Below are 17211 nucleotides of genomic sequence, written 5' to 3' on the forward strand. Positions count from 1 at the left end.
GGTTAATCACCAGATTAGAGAAGGCAATGGGAAAGTTGGAAAATGGCGATACAGCATTCATATGTGGTCATGCTTAATGGCTGCATAATATTCCATCATGGTTGTAGCATAAAGTATCACCTAACGTCCCAATTATTCCTTCCAATTCTTAGACAGTGTTCATTTCTTCCTTGAATTAGGAGGCCAGGTTGCTTACTAAACGTAGCGGTTCAGGCCAGGAGCAGATATTAGGACTAAGGGAAATAATAAAGTTTTAGAGTATGCACTTCAGGGAACGAGCACAAAGGGGATGCAGAGCAGCATGAGCCTGGAGACCACCAACGTGCAGAAGCACCAGTTCACATCTCTTAAAGGGACAAAGGAAATGGTTGGTGGAACCTAACCAGAGGTGGAGACTTGCAGGGCTCCTGTGGCAGCAGCACAGCACGTTGGGGAGTTGACGGGACTGGTGGGAAGAGAATTCACAGATGAGAGTCTAGACCACAGGAGCAGAAAGAAAACCCCGAAGGAGTAAAAGGAGAAATCAAAGAACTGGAGATACTGATGATATCCAAGGGTAGGGGTAGGGGAGCAGAGCAGGCAAAAACTAGGAGGGTCCTAGGATGTGGCCAGAAAGAAGGATACCTGGTCATTTAGAAGATACAAGATCCAGGATATGGCTGTAGCTCATCAAATAGCTAACATTTATGTACACTTATTATGGACCGATACTGCCCTAAGCTCTGAAATAGGTCATTGAATCCTCATTAGCATCCCTGTGAAGCATTGCTATTTTCCAGACTTACAGATAAAGAACAAGGTGCAGAGAGGTTAAGTAAGTCATGAAAGATCACACAGCTCTACCTAAATTAGAAGAGAGGCAAACATCAAGGACTTGCTAGGTGATGGTGTTAGAAAATATACTCAGGTGCTTGGTGAAACAAAGCGGTTAACAGTCAAAGAAGAGAAGTGAGCCTGGTGTCAAAGTTATCAGTAAATGTAGGGAGTGACCTGGAGGAAGTCTCTTGAGAAACAACTTCCTAAAAGCAGTTAGAAGTCACAACATTCAAATTGTTCTCACATTTAGAAACACATTTTCCAAGACTAATAATCACATTCATCTCAACCTATAAAATTGTAGATGGAAGACTTGAATAAATATACGAATTTGGCAGAGACATCTACTTCTTCTGGGCTATCCACAGTGCCCGTGTTTTGTTCATTGATCAACATGCCACTTGTAACTTGAGAACCAACTCCATGTTTTAAAGACGGACCTCTGAAATCAGAGGGATACTGACCATGGTGGGACCCTGAACTGAGGTGATAGGCTCATTTTCAACTGAAGAAACAAAGCCTACCAAATTCTATTATTATAGACTTTTAGAAGCAAGATAAATAATTAAAAATGTCCCTTCATTAAGCTCAAGAAATCAATGTAATAATCTCTGGAAGCTTCTCCCCTCCCCCTCCCAATACATACATGCTATTTTCCATTACGAAGAAATCTCACCGGATAGGTCTAGTAGGTCCTTCTGGTCCATTCAGCTCGTAAGAGAAAATAAGGTCCCACTTAAATTGTAGGTGCCAGTTGAAAGCTCCCCTCACAACAGGAGAGGGCTTGTATTCCAGGGTCATATCGTCAATGACATCGATCAGAGGACACACGACCATTTTGGGGTCCTTGTCAATGGCATGCAGCAAGGGCTCCAGCCATACTTTGTTCACCTCGCAGTGGCTGTCCAGGAACACCAGAACGTCCCCTGGGGAGGCAAGAACAGGTCCACGTCAGCGCACGTGGATGAAACACCGGGTAACGCAAGTCAAAGTTCAATGCAGCAAGCAGCTGTTCAGCACTTACTGTGTGTTTGGCTATACGGTGCTTTCAGCTTCACTGGGAGGAGACAAGAAACACATACTTTATTTTGCACCAAAAATACAGGACATCATGTGCCACCAATATTCAGAAGAAACTGGTGAACTGTGGGCTGGAGAGTAGTTTGGGGAAGATTCTAAAGAAGCAGAGGGAACTGAGCTGGCCTTCAGTTTAAAAGCATTATTTTACCTCAGCCTTGATTGATCAAGTCAATTTAGCAAACGTTACTGCAAGAAAACCTTCTTTGGTATTTAGTTTGGTGCTTGGGATGTGAAGATGTATAATTATTTTTGCTCTTGAGTTCAAGATTTAATGAGGGTCCATTCTGCTTAGAGAACACAGGAACCCTTGGCATGGCCAAAAGGAAACATACATGTTATTAAACTACAGTAGTTGGTCTCAAACTGGGAGGGACCTCAAAGTGCAGGTACAGAGTTTAGACTTTTTCTTGTAGCCAACATATATAGGGAAATTATAGGAAAAGTGTGAGAAATAGCCTATGTTGAGATCAGAAGACTTAGTATTGTTAAAATGGTAATAATCAGCCAAATTGATCTACAGGTTCAACTCAATCCTTATCAAAATCCTAGCTGGCTCTTTTTACAGAAATTGATCCTAAAACTCAAATGGAAAGGCCAGGGGCCCAAATTAGCTCAAACAATTTTGATAAAGGACAAAGTTGAAGGACTTCTTGATGTCAAGCATTGGTGAGACTGTGGAGAAATTGGAACCCTTAGTCATTGTTGATGGGAATATAAAATGTTATAGCCACTTGCAAAAATTACTTGGCAGTTCCTCAACAATTAAACATAAAGTTACCAAATGCCCCAACAATTCTAATTCTAGGTATATACCCAAGAGAAACAAAACTCAAGTCCACACAAAATCTTGTACGTTAATGTTCACAGCAGCATTATTCCTAATAGTAAAAAAGTGGCAACAACTCAAACGTCCATCAATGGATGAATGGATAAACAAAATGTGGTATAACCACACAATGGAATATTATTTGGCAATAAAATAGTTACACAACCTTGGAATATACTAAAAAACATTGCATTGTACACTTTTCAGTGAGTGAATTGTGTGACGTGTGAATTGTGACTCAATAAAATTGTTAAAATCATTAGGAAAGAAAGAGTCATATTGGAAAGAAAGAGTACATCTTCTAAATCTTACTATAAAATACAACTAGTATTCTTATATACAATTCATGACAGAATTTTAAATCACTAAAAATGACATAACCTTAATCCCTCAGCTCAAATCACTGGTTTCTTATCTATCCATCCAAAATCGTGTGCACAGGTCTCAGCCAATGTTCACATGTATTTGTTCTACCAATTCCTAGAATAAGCAGGACTGGGGAAAAGCAACTTAATTTTGCTCCTTTAAATCTGTAGGGAGGAATGGTCCTTTCCCTGCCATGGGTTACAAACCAGAGCAGGCCCCAAGACTTCTCTGCTAACTCTTAGGTTAAGTGAAAAGTCTTACAGACAATTGAAGTTGAAAACAGTCTCAGTTCAGCAATTAGAATTTCCAGTCCCATGTTGCAATCAAAACTTCCCTGACTGCAGAACAGGCCATCATCCCTTCCCCCACAACTAGGTCACCCTGTGGGACTGGTCACTTGCCTTTGGATTAAGCCTTCTTATCTCTTGTTTACTGGTCTCCTTCCCCAGATTACTCGCTGTGGTTTCTGACTTCACTGAAGCCAAAGTAGAGTGAGAGGAAAGCTGTGAATGGGGCAGGGAGGTTCTTTCTTGGTAAGACAGCAGGGTGCTCTCTGAGCTGACTCAGCGATTCTGAGGACCCCTCCTCCCATCCTCGGTTGTCTCTCACCTGCAGTTCCCCAAAACTGGGCAAATGCATTCTATTCCACTGGTCCCGACTCCCACCTCAGCAGCTTAGGATCCTGTGTCCTACCTCTGGCTCCTCCTCTCCTGACACCTGTCCATCCTTCTAGATAGTCCCAATGATCAAAGATGATCTTTATCGCTGTCTTATCGTCCATTGCCTGAGCAAGTTCCCTCAACAGCACAGATGCTAACACAGAAGCAAGCATCCTCGGTTGTGCCCCTACCACAGCCCTTCTTTTGCTCTTTTGATTCTTAGGCAAGAAGCCAACTTCAGTTCACTTCTCCTCACCCCTAGGATGCTTCTGGTTTTGTTGTATTGATATCTGACAACTAGCTGAGCCCCCAGTATAGGAAATTCGTATCAAGCCCCTCTCACCAGGCTTTTAGCAAGCAGCTTTCTCCAAAAACCAGCTCAAATTCTAACAATCTATCTCAGTGTAGCTGAGTTCTTTTATTGCTTCTCAGAGACCTCTTTTGAAATTTCTTTATGGCAGTGTATCTGACAACTCACTTTGGAATATAACATCTGTTGTCTTCGTGCCTCAACCAAAACTGAGCTAAAAAGAGTCCCATTTTTTAAAAACACATATAGTTTTTCTTCTTGTGGGCAGCACACACGCTGCTCAACACTTTGCATTTTTCACTTAAAATAGCTTCTACAATATTACATAACATCAACATTTTAAGATCATGTTGGCTAATTTGAAAGGTGAAAAATAACATCTGGTTCTCCAAAGAAGATACACAAATGGCCAGCAAGCATAGGAAAAGATGCTCGACATCATTAGTCATTAAGGAAATGCAATTAAAAACACAGTGACTTACCTCTTCCTATCTACCAGGATGGCTGGAATTAAAACAAAAAAGGCAGGAAAGTGGTGGAAGGGATAGCTCAGTGGTAGAGGGCATGCTCAGCACACACGAGTTCATGGGTTCAATCCCCAGTACCTCCATTAATAAAGATAAAGATCCTGTTGTTTATGGATATAGCTCAGTGGATATAGCCAAGCATGCACAACAAGGTCCTGGGTTCAATCCTCAGTGCCCCCTTTAAGGGAAAAAAATTTTTTTAAAAGAGGCACTAGGGGTTGAACCCAGAGACCTCTACATGCTAAGCATGTGCGCTACCACTGAGCTAGGTCCTCCCTCCGATCACCTGTAGCTTATCTGCTTATCTCAACCCTGTCTTCCCAGATTAAACCAGTTTCTCAGAGCCTAAAATAAGTGAAGGGCTTGAGGTCCAATCTGCCTGATGAAGGATCTCTCCCATACTTCCTTCCCCAAAATACCTGTGGAATGTTCAAATGGGTTGCTCACTGAAGTTAAGAGTCAGGAGCTACATTCTCCATCTTTCCCTGAGTAGAAGCTTGCTTTCTGCTTGCCTGTAGCAATATTTTTGCACATTTCTCTAGGGATTGTGGTTTGCAAGTTTTGTTACTCTATTTTTAAAAAACAACCAATGCTGTATCAATCTCACTCAATATATTCGGTCTCTTTCTCCTCTTACTTTATTTTCTGCTTTTCTTTAGCTTCTACACTTTTAAATATAGCTCATTATATTTTAATTTATTTTAAATAACTTATTAAAATATTTTCGATTTGGTCTCCAAAGCAATCATGTTTCCTTTCTTAAAAAAAATTTATTGAAGTGTAATTGACCTACAACACTATGTTACTTCCAGGTGCACAGAATAGTTATGTGCTATTTCTATGCATTACAAAATAATCACCATGATAAATCTAGTTACCATTTTTTAACCATGCAAGATATTTACAATGTTATTGACTATATTCCCCATGCTGTACATTTCATTTCTGTGACTAATTTATTTTGTGTAAAGCAATCACTTTTTAAGGTCTTAAATATTTTTATTTCTGTTAACCTACATATTAAACCTATATATTATGTTATTGCTATATCTTTTAAATTTTTTGTATTGATGTTTCAGAATGTAGTCTGCAAAATCTAGTTTGGGGGGATTTATAGAGAATCTCTTTGTGCTTAAGTGTATGATCAACTTTTGTAAAATATCCAAGCATTTCCATTTAATTCACACTATAAATCTGTTAAACATAGCCATTTGGATCTTGTAAAAAAACAATTCAAGCGACTATGCTATTTGAATTTCTCATTTTTGTTGGTTGCTACATTTCCATGACCTGGTGGTGTGATGATACTGTTTAACTGCAATGGAAATCAGAAGATGTGGGTTTGAGTCCTGAATTATGTGACCTGGAGCAGGTCTCCGATCTCTGGGGGAGATTAGCTTCTTTAACTGGGAAGTAAGGATGGTGAGTTCTAAAATCTCCAAGAGACTTCCCACCATGAATGCTCTAAATTTTCATGACTTTTGCCCTGTATTTCTCCTAGTTTCATTTTATGTATTTTATCATTTTGAATTAAATATTTGTTTTCCTTATTCATCTGTACTAGTTGCTTTATAATAAGCATTTGTTTAATGCGTTAAAAAAGTGTTCATAATTATCTTATTCTCCCTGATGGAATTTTCCACCCAGTAGCAGTCATTTTCTGTCCCGTCCAAGGGCACAGCACACAGTCCATCACAACTGTCTCAGCTACTGCAGGTTAATGGTGACTTCACTAGTCACGTGGGCAGTACCACCAACACAGTCCAGCTGACAGGTAGCAAATATTATGAAAAAAATCAGAGTAAGGACGGTAGTGAGGGGCTTGCTATTTCGAACAGGGTGATTTCGAAAGGCCTCTCTGATACAGGGACATTTAAACAGAGCGCTGAACAAGGTGAAGTAACCGGTCATGCAGGTATCTGGAAGAAGACCATTCCAGGGGAGGGAGGTAAGCACGTGCAAAGGCTCTGAGACAGGAGTACAGCTGGTGTGTTAAAGCTGGCTGCTATTATAATAAAACTCCAAAATTTATCAAGGCTCAAATGCAGTGGAAGTTTATTTCTACTCATTTAGTAGCCCAAGGCAGATGTTCCTGACCAAGGAGAAGCTCTCCCCCACGGGGCCACTCAGGGACACAGGTGGAGGGAGTGTGCCGCTGGGGCCTCCCATCAAGGGAACCTGCTGAGGGATCTCAGGCAGCACTCAATCCAAGGCCACGCCCTCCCCGGGCTCCTGGACAATGACTAGGCACATTGTGTGTGTGTGTAGGGGGCCCGAGATGGGGGAGAACTCAAGCTGGGCCATTTGGGCCCAATACTGGACTTCTCCAATGGGAGGGTCTTTGCTCTGGAGCTCCCCACCAGCCCAAACAAGTCCTTCTGGGGGCCACACAGCAGACTGGAGGGCTTTCAACCTTCCCTTCCTTCCCTCTCTCCCTCCAGAGATGTCAGGCCAGAAGCTTCTGGCCACACTCCTTCCTCTTCCCTGTGTCCTTCACAGACATTTCTCTGTCAACACTCCTCCAGTTTCATCTGCCTCTGCTTCCCATCCTGGCTTCAGAGTCTCCCCCCACCCCAGGGTAGGCAGCTGCACCCCAGGGCCACTCTCTCCATAAAGTCTTGCTTGCCTCGCTCCTTTACAGGCGTGGTCCCAGGAGCACCCCAGGGGGTTCCCTGCATGTTCAATTCCATCCCAGAGTCTGTAGCTGGGAGAACTTATCCCATAACAGGAGGCTGACATTGCAGTCCCTGCCAAAGAGTATCTTCTATTTGAAATAACAAGTTGACATTTTAAAGCAGGATACCTTCAGTGTCAAAAGAGGATTAAAGACTTGTATGGCTGAAATATATTCTTTTGCTTCTGCCAGTGGAGACACGGAGGGTCCCTGTGAGGATGACTTCTGCAAGGGCAGGAAGCTCTCTGATACAGATGCAGGGTCAGGTCCCAAAGGAACCATTCGTACCTGAAGCATGTGACGCTCCAACCAGCCTTGCTCGGATCAGTCCCTCTCTCTTTTTGTTTCGTATTATTTTAATCTTTCCCCGAAAAATTTCCAGGTGGTAGTCTAGTTTCTCCTTCAGATCATCTGGAAAAATAAAAAAACCATCACTGGACAATTTAAAACTATAACTACATAAACTAAAACAATGTCTCATGATTTTGACTGACTCCTAAAAACTATGCTTATTCCACAGAAGTTTTCTAACTTTAAAAGAAAATGTTATCCTATGTAAGGAAGGAAGAGAATGAAAAGTGATTCAGCATTGACATCAACTGTAAATATTCTTCACTTTCTAGTGAGATGCCTCTATTTTAACTCATCACTGTTATAATTTTAATAGAAAAAGCATGAGTTATGTTGCTTTGTTAGTTTATTACCAACAACTGTGCTAATTTGGTAGTAACTACCAGGTGGGTCATCACACCACTTGAGTCTCAGTTTCCTCATTGGCGAGAAGGGAGACCCACCGTATTCCCTGCAGCACTGCAGGGAGAGGAAGAAATACATCACTCAGCACAGAGCCTGGTACCTAGCAGCCACTCAATCTTCGGAGGTTAACATGATGGTGATAAATGAGGCTAGACTCCGGTGAGAGGGATACAGGTGCCTCAGAGGTTCCTAAATCCTAGGAATCTGGATGAGGAGGCTGGCGATCCTTGGCAGAAGGAGAGATCTCCTTCCTTGTCTTTAAACAGTGCCAGAGCCCTGCTCAGAGGCAGACCACAGGCTGCACAGCCTCCCTTGAAGGGCAGGGGCAGCATCCCAGCTCAGATGTCTGCGAACACCTCCCTCACATCCAGGACACAGAAGAGCTCTGCGAGGCAGACCCGGGAGGAGACAGGCACGCCAGAGGCAGGCATCGCTGACGTTAAGTGGAGGGTTGGGGTTTTTCAGAAGGGGGTCAGGTTGTTGGCTTATAGCCGAGAGGGATCAGGGCTGTGAGGAGGGTGGACAGTAGCAGGTCGGCTCTGGACATGCCTCTGCTGCAACTCAGCGGGGGCCCCCGACCCCTGAGATCCCAAGTTGAGGGATTTCATCAGTGATGCCTACTGGTGTCACCTGGAAAAGACTAGCTACAGTTCAAAAAAGTCCTTAGTTTGAGATTTGCAAATATAAACTGCTATATATAAAAATAGATAAAAAACAGATTTTTTTCTGCATAGCACAGGGAACTGTACTCAATATCCTGTAATAACCTTTCATGAAAAAGAATATGAAAAGGAATATATGTATGTATAGATATGACTGGGACATTACTCTGTACACCAGAAACTGACACACTGTAACTGACTGTACTTCAATTAAAAATAAACAAATAAACAAAAAAGTCCTCCTAGAGCCTACATGAAATCATTGTGGATTAAAGCAGAAATCTATTGGTCCTGAGCTCCATCAAAACACAGAACACCCATTTCCCGCATTTCCTGTGTCCGAGGCTCTGTGTGGGACCAAGACTAAGCTCCTTGGTGGGGCAGGTGAAAGCACCACTGACCAGGGGACCGTGGGTCGAGGAGAGGTGGAGGGTCTGGTCTGGCAACACACTCGTATCTCAGCCATCAGCAGTGATTACCCTGATGCCTAAAGGACCTATGAACAAGTGACCAGGTATGTCTCTGAACTCAGTGGCATAGTTCTGAAAGGCCAGGGGGAGGTGTCCTCTGGTCATCCTGGAACTGCATCTTCACAGCAGGATTCCTTATCCTTCCACGTGAGAAGTTAGAATTCCACAGTCTAGCAAAGATCCCACCGGTTCCCTGCTCATGGCTTTGCTGGGGACTTCGTGCCTCACATGTGGCCAGATGTGTTGCTCAGTGTACTGATCAGACAAGGAAACTGACCATTCCTCCATATCCCCTGTAGCGCACAAGACTAGAAATAAACAGGACTGTATCCCTCTGATTGGGGGGGCTCCCATGGAAATGACATATACAATAGTGCCTGGCCAGTGAGTAAAATTCCTAAATGGAGCTGGCATTACAGTGAGTTACATTATACTGTTTTTTTGGTGGTAGTATAGTCGGGTTACAATGTTGGGCCAATTTCTGGTGTACAGCACAATGTTTCAGTCATACATGCACATACATACATTCCTTCTCATGTTCTTTTTCATTATAGGTCACTACAAGATATTGAATATGGTTCCTTGTGCTATATAGAAGAAACTTGTTGTGTATCTATTTTATATATAGTAGTCAGTATCTGCAAGTTTTGAACTCCCAATTTATCCCTTCCCACCCCTCTTCCCCCCTGGTAAACCATAAGTTTGTTTTCTATGTCTGTGAGTCTGCTTCTGTATTGTAAAAAAGTTCGTGTCTTTTTTTTTTTTCTTCAGATTCCACATAAGAGTGATCTCATATGGTATTTTTCTTCCTCTTTCTGTCTTACTTCACTTAGAATGACATTCTCCAGGTCCATCCACGTTGCGGCATTATTTTATTCTTTTTTATGGCTGTAGACGCCACTTTTGAGCTGATGCACCTCCAGTCAATTCCCCGAGGGTGAACCTCCCGGGACGTCTTCTTGTTTTCCCCTGCCCATTCTTCTTCCTACTGTTTCTCCTCCTCTTTTTCTGTCCCAGCCAATGGTGGGCAGACCCACAGTGGACTAGGTACACAGTTAGATACCTATCCAATACGGATACGTTGCTTCTGTGAGAAATGGACTCCTCAGGGACCTGCAGGCTCCAAAGATCTTATCCCTAATCTGGGTCCTTCAGGTTTGTAATTAAGTTGTAAAATAGACAACTAATTTCAAGTGCTAAATATAGTTAATCAGATTTTGTACCAGTGTCACAGTTCTTTAGAGCCAGTGAACATGGGTGAATAAGCCGTTAAGTGTAGCCGGTCTGATGAGAATTCTTTCATGTAAAGCATCTGGATTGTGTCATTCCTCTGCATTAAGGCTTAAAATTATTCCCCATTTTCTCCGAGTAAAATTCAAACAATGCCTGCATGAGCGGTTGCCGTGTCTGGTTTCATGTGCACCCTCTCCTTCCTAAATGCTGTTCTCATACACAATCTACATAAAGAACTCTTCCAAACACACCATGTTTCCTCTTGCCTCTGGGTCTTTATAATGCCATTTCCTTGGCTTCTTTATAATACTGTTTCCTGCCTCTCCATCTTTAGGAACCCAACTCACCCTGCAGACTTCAATTTATGTATGTATGTATGTATGTATGTATGTATGCATGCATGTATGTATGTATCCTCATATAAACTTTATTTATTTACATTTTTAAAATTTATTATTTTTTATTGAAGTACCATCAGTTACAATGTGTCAGTTTCTGGTGTACAGCACAATGTCGCAGGCGTGCTTATACATACATATATTTGTTTTAATATTTTCTTCATTAAAGGTTATTACAAGATATTGAACATAGTTCCCTGTGCTATACAGCAGAAATTTTTTAAAATCTGTTTTTATACATAGTGGCTAACATTTGCAAATCTCAAACTCCCAACTTTATCCCTTCCCACCCCCTTTTCCCCCATAACCATGATTGTTACTACCAGACTTCAATTTAAAGATGTCAGTTCTTGAATATCATCTATGATCTCTAAAGACCAGCTTGCCCCTACATTTATCTCATCAAAGCACTAGCCACACCCCATGAGGACAGGGACCAGCTCTCACACCTCCACCAGTGCACCTAGCACCTGGTACAGTGCCTGCCTCAACACCCACCAAAAATCTTCTTTGTATAAAATAACTCAAGTGCCGTCAGAGATAGCACTGCCTTGGAAGTAGATTAACTGGATACTGGTGTTTGGGGAACTTACCATATTCACTCATGTCATCTACCAGGATAATTTCTTCAAGGATATGATGTGGAGTGAGGCTCATAACACTGGACACTGTCCGCATCAAGGCATTAAATTCTTCATTGTGGAAGCAAATGATGATGCTGGCAGTGGGGAGGGTGACTGGGTACTGTTTTCGATGACACCTGCAGGCAGAAGTAAGGGAAGAAAATGATTCGTCTAAAAGCCTTAAATGTTCTGGGGGCTCATTCAGATACCTTTCCTTATTCACATTTCTTCCTCTCCATTTCTTTGATGATTATAACAAGCTGACAGTTACACATAAAAAACAAAAACTGAGACACAAAAATGTCTTCAAACTTCTTACGTTGTTCTAATATTTTCTGAATCATTCCCTTCTCAATGCCAGTAAAGAGCAGTAGTAATTGCTCTCTCCTGAGAGCCCATTTTGGTACCAGTTCTATTTGGAACATAGTATAAACACAAATTATACCTATATTTTTGTCTCTATTATAAAATGAGTTCATAAACTTAGACATATCGAAAGGTTCAAATTAACTTGACTGAACTATCGTCAAAGAAAATCCATGTGCTATTCTTACATTTGTGTAGTCTGTTGCAACAAAGAAATGTAGGGGATATGGCGTAATTAGATCTCTTCCAAGGACTTGACAAAAATGTCTTATTTTTTTGTGCACTTGAGAGAAAAATAGACCCTGAATTCCAGTGAGATTAGTTTTTAGCTGTTGAGTATTATTTGGATTGCTCTGTTATTTAGCTGTATTTTGAAATACTTTGGTTGTAAATGACAAACCCTGTGGAACTGACTTAAGCATCAATAAGGGGATCCAAATGTCCCTATAGGACCTAGTGACAGGCATACAGCTGGAGCCTCCAAGAGTGATTCTAACTAGAGGCTTGAAAGCCTCCTGGACACTCGCCATTTCTGCTTTTGTCTTTATATCTGGGAATAATATTAAAAATATAACTACATCAACCTACCTCATAGGTTGTGAGGAGTCAATGAATTAATATATGTAAAATGCTCAGGACAGTGCCTTGCAGGTAGTAATTATTATATGAGGCTCATTCTATCTCTGCAGCCTGGCTTGTTTCAGCTTCTTTACCCCACGGAGTAGGAGAGCTGGCCGACATTAGCAAGCCTTAGAGTCCAGCACCCACGAAGAGACTGGTAAGACTTCTCCTTCCCCCAAATTCACAGGACAGGATTCACTGGCCCAGTTTGGCTCAGGTGCCCATCCCCGAGGTGCTGGACAGGCAGCCCTACAGGGATCCTGGACAGACCCTGGGGATATTCGTGGATTGATGTCACTTTGGAAGAAGAGGTCCTTGTCTGGGTTAATGTTTTTATCCAAGACACAAGGAAGATACAGAAGGCATGCCGGCTGGGTGGAAGCTGACATTGTGCTTGAAGGAATGAGAGTGGGAAACGACAGGGCCAAGAAGAGACATGAGAGGATGGGAAAGGGAGTGAGTGCCACGGGCTGCATGTGGCCTCTGTCATGTGGGAAAATGTGGCGTCAGAAACAGGTAGCATAGAAAGGCTTTGTCTCGTAAGATCACTGAGTTATCAAAGCGCAAGTAGATGAGAGAGAGAGGATAATGCCAAGAATGAGAGAGACAGTGGTCCAGGGTGAGCTCGAGCTACTCAGGTCGCATCTCTAGCATCATGCTTAGTCCTGGGTGTATCATTCGGAGAAAACCACAGGTAGAGTGCGTCCCTTCAGAGGAACAGGACAGTGATACTGAAGGAGCGGAAAACCATGTCACACGGGTCTAGAGCCCTAAGAGAAGCCTGATGTGTATAGGTTTCTCTAAAATTACTTAATAAATGTTGCTGTGGTCTCTCTATGTAGAAATACTTTTCAGACCTAAATAAGCTGTTTTTAAGGGTGAGTGTAATTTGCTAAGGCCTGTGTTTGGCTGTCCACGGTTAGCTGATCTAGTCTTTGCTAACGTGATTCCCAACAGTATAGTATAAGACAGGACTATTATGGGTTCAATTGTGTCCTCCTGCCCCCAGATTTCATATGTTGGAGTCCCAACCACCAGGACCTCAGAATGTGACCTTATTTGGAAATGGATGGTAGATGTAATGAGTGAGATGTCACTAGGGTGGCTCGTCTAGTAAGACTGGGGTCCTTACAAAAAGGGGACATCAGGACACAGAGACAGACACAGAGTGGTATGAAGAGACACAGGGAGAGAACGGCCGTCTACAAGCCAAGGAGAGGGGCCTGGAACTTACAGCCCTAAATGGAACCAACCAAAGTTGGTTTTCTGAAAGGTGACTAATATAGACCAGCCCCTCTCAAGCTGATGAAAGAAGAAAAATGTACAACAGTAAGAACGTGAAACAAGGTATATTACAGGAAGAGATAAAAAGTATGAAAACAGGATGTGTGACTTTAAGCCAATAAATTCGAAAATAGATGAAACAGATTCTTATTAAAATAGAGTGTCCCGAATAGACCCTAGAAATAGAAAGTCTGAGCAGAACAATAACCGACTGTAGTAGAAACTAAAATTTTTTCACTGGCTGACACCAGAAAATGGAGCAATGATTCATAATTACCAGACAAGTTGTAGTTTAACATAAGAAATAATGATATTATTTCAACGATTTTAGAGCATAGAGATGGAGGGAAAACATCCAAATTCATTTTATGAAGCTAGAATAAATTTGATATTAAAATCTGAAGATGGTAACTCAAAGAAGAAAAACATAAGACAAGATTTCTTAAACTTGAGTTGTGCATAGACCCAAGGGAAAATAAGCCATCAGCCTGCAGAGTTGACTTTAATTACTTTAATGTTTCCTACATACGTTTATACAAACAAAATTAAGCAGAATCTTCTTGTGTTTATAAGCTTTTATATAGCTATGACAGACAGTGAAAAATAGTGAAATACAGCTAAAAACAGTTAAATTCCAATTAATAAAATAATTTTAATTTTGGGTTATGTTTTGCTGAAATGAAGTTAACAATAATTTGAAGGAGGAAGCCATAATACTCATGCTAAGAAATTATTTGATAGAATTCAGTTGTCTTTTCTGATTAAAATAAAATCCCAAATCAAAATAAACCCAATGCCATCTGATGCAGGTTTGGCCAGTCACTGCCATGCCGAAAGCGGGCTTTGCTACCAACAGAGCAATTCTGTTGTTTGGCAGGAACCCTCTGGTATGTGATACACCCATGAGAAGAAATATTTTTGAGGGGAAAGGTAATGAGATGTATTTATTTATTCATGTTTAATGCTAGCAATTGAACCCAGGACCTTGTGCACGCTAGGCGTGTACTCTACCACTGAGCTGTACCCTCCCCCCAGAGAAGAATGTTTTCAAAGAAAGGAAAGGAAAATGAATGTTAATAAAATATATAAGGGAGAAAACCTCAAGTGAAAGAATTGAAAGAAATGTCTTCATTGTAATCAAAAAGTACTTAGCGGAAGTCAACCACAAACATTAAAAATTAAACTCTAAAAGAATAAGTCCTAGGGCGGGAGGGTATAGCTCAGTGGTAGAATGTGTGCTTAGCATGCACAGGGTCCTGGGTTCAATCCCCAGTGCTTCTATTGAATAAATAAATAAATAAATAAATAACCTAATTACCTCCTCCCTTAACAAAAAATTTTAAAAAATTTTTAAAAAGAATAATTCCCAACTCATTCTACAGAGACAACATGGCTCTGAAAACAAAACCAGGCAAGGAAGTTAAAGACAAATACAGAGCAGTTGCCTTCACGAACACTGATATAAAATTCCAAACACAATTTCAGCAAATGAAATTCAACAACATATAAAAAGGATAATGCATCATGGCCACGTGGGGGGATATCCCAGAAATACAAGCTCAGTTTAACGTTAGAAAATCGACATAATTTACCACCTTCACAAACTAAAGATACACACATCTCAATCTACACAGAAAGGGGTATGACAAAATTCAACATCCACCTGATGAAACCTCTCAGCAAACTGGGAATACAAGAGAATTTCCTCAACATGAGAAAGAACATCTATGAAAAGCCTTAAGAGAACACCATACTTACTGTGGAAAACTGTGTCTAAGGATCAAGAACACAACAAGGTTTTCCAATTTCACCCCTTCTATTCAACACTGTATTAGAGGTTTTAGCCAGTGTGAAAAGTTAAGAAAGAGAGAAGCATCCAGATTGGAAAGGAAGAAGTGAAAGTGCAGATTGTTACGCTGTATACCTGAAACCAACACGTTATATGTCAATAAAAACGTATCAGGAGGAACATACAGTTTATCCCTGGTATCTGGCACATCTCTGTAGCTGCCCAATCTTTTACTGATAATGGAATTTAATCCATATTTTAAAAATCCATGAAAAAGTTCTGGGTCCAAATAGTTAAAATCGTCACCTGCAAGAAAAGGTATTAGTCACATAAGTAGAGGTTTACTGCCATCACTTTGATAAAGGACAATAACAACTATATCCTGAATATACTCCTTTTATAACATGTCAGAGTACTTTTCTTGGAACCTAAACTACTCCCAGATCACAAAGTTAAAAATCAAAGTATTCACACAAATCAGAGCAGATTCCTTAGAAAAGTGTGAACAAGGAGCTATTCTTCAGTCATGCAGTCTCTCTGGGGAAGGAAGTCCTCAGCCCCCTTGGTCTCATCATGATTCACAACTGTTGTGTGAAATTATTTTAACTGAGGGATTTAGGAGAAGTGGGAGAATGGGAACTGAAACTCCTCTCTTAAAATTCTGTTTGAGAGAATAAAACAAGATGACAGAGGACAACCCAAACATATCAGTCATAACAATAAATGAAGTTGGCATAAATTTCCCATTAAATGAAACCATTCAAAAGAGAATGAAAATGTATAGCATGAAGACTTAGTTAGCATCCTGTATGATATACTTGAAAGCTGCTAAGAGAGTAGATCTTAAAAGTTCTCGTCACAAGAAAAAAAATTAACTACGTGTGATGATGGATGTTAATTAAACTTATTGTGGTAACCATTTTGCAATATGTACATGTATAAAATCATTGTGTTGTATGCCTACAATGAATACAATGTTATATATCAGTTATATCACAATTTTAAAAAAAGAATGAAAAGACAAGGTACAGACTTGTGGGAAATACTGCAACTCACATACCAAAGGATTTGAACCCAAAATATATTTTAAAAGTCTTAGAAATCAGAAGACAAATATCCCAATTGAAAAATGGACAAAAGACTACAAAAGAAGAGGGATGTGTGGCCAGTAAGCACATGAAAAGGTGCGCCAAGTCCTTAGTCAGTGGGAAATGCAAATTAAGGCCACAATGACACCATTACTCATCCACTGAAATGGCTAAAATCTAAAAATCTGACCATGTTAAGTGTTGGCCAAGATCTGGAGAAAATGGAATTCTCATACACTACTGAAGGGAATATAAAGTGTCACCCTTACTTTGGAAGAGGGTTTGTCATTTTCTTTAAAATTAAGCATTCACCTACCACGTGACCCAGCAACCCCATACCTAGGTATTTGCCAAAGAGGAACGAAGTGTGTTTGTGCAGAGAGCTGCACATTCATATTCATGGCAGCACTGCAGTTCATTGCAGAGTATCTACAAATACGTTAAAGTACATAATACATTTTGCTTAAAGAAAACACATAAAGGGAATGAGGCAGATATCCATCAACTCAGGTTAACTACCACCTCCGGGGGGGGGCAGGGAATGAGGGTGAAGTTTTTACTGTACCCATTAAAATTTATTTCTTTGAAAAACAGCAAACTACATAAAAATTGTTAAATTTAGGTGGTAAATATAAGCCTGTTTTGTTATTTTCTCTGTTTGTA

At 40.8% G+C, this 17211-nt stretch overlaps 1 protein-coding gene across 2 annotated transcripts in view; it reads right to left on the reverse strand.

Moving 5' to 3' along the window:
- The window catches only part of GALNTL5 (polypeptide N-acetylgalactosaminyltransferase like 5), a 35351-nt gene that overhangs the window by 9614 nt on the left and 8526 nt on the right, over positions 1 to 17211 (reverse strand). Inside the window, exons 5-9 of one of the 2 annotated variants that reach the window (XM_072964207.1) lie at positions 15646 to 15766; positions 11371 to 11537; positions 7547 to 7669; positions 1841 to 1873; positions 1493 to 1742 (exon numbers count right to left, since the gene is read on the reverse strand). In XM_072964207.1, coding sequence (XP_072820308.1) covers positions 1493 to 1742; positions 1841 to 1873; positions 7547 to 7669; positions 11371 to 11537; positions 15646 to 15766 — 694 coding nt within the window. The remainder of the gene's footprint in view (positions 1 to 1492; positions 1743 to 1840; positions 1874 to 7546; positions 7670 to 11370; positions 11538 to 15645; positions 15767 to 17211) is intronic. The other variant, XM_072964208.1, reaches the window with a different exon arrangement.

This window comes from Vicugna pacos, chromosome 7 (assembly GCF_048564905.1).
Source record: "Vicugna pacos chromosome 7, VicPac4, whole genome shotgun sequence".
In the NCBI taxonomy this organism is placed as follows: domain Eukaryota; kingdom Metazoa; phylum Chordata; class Mammalia; order Artiodactyla; family Camelidae; genus Vicugna; species Vicugna pacos.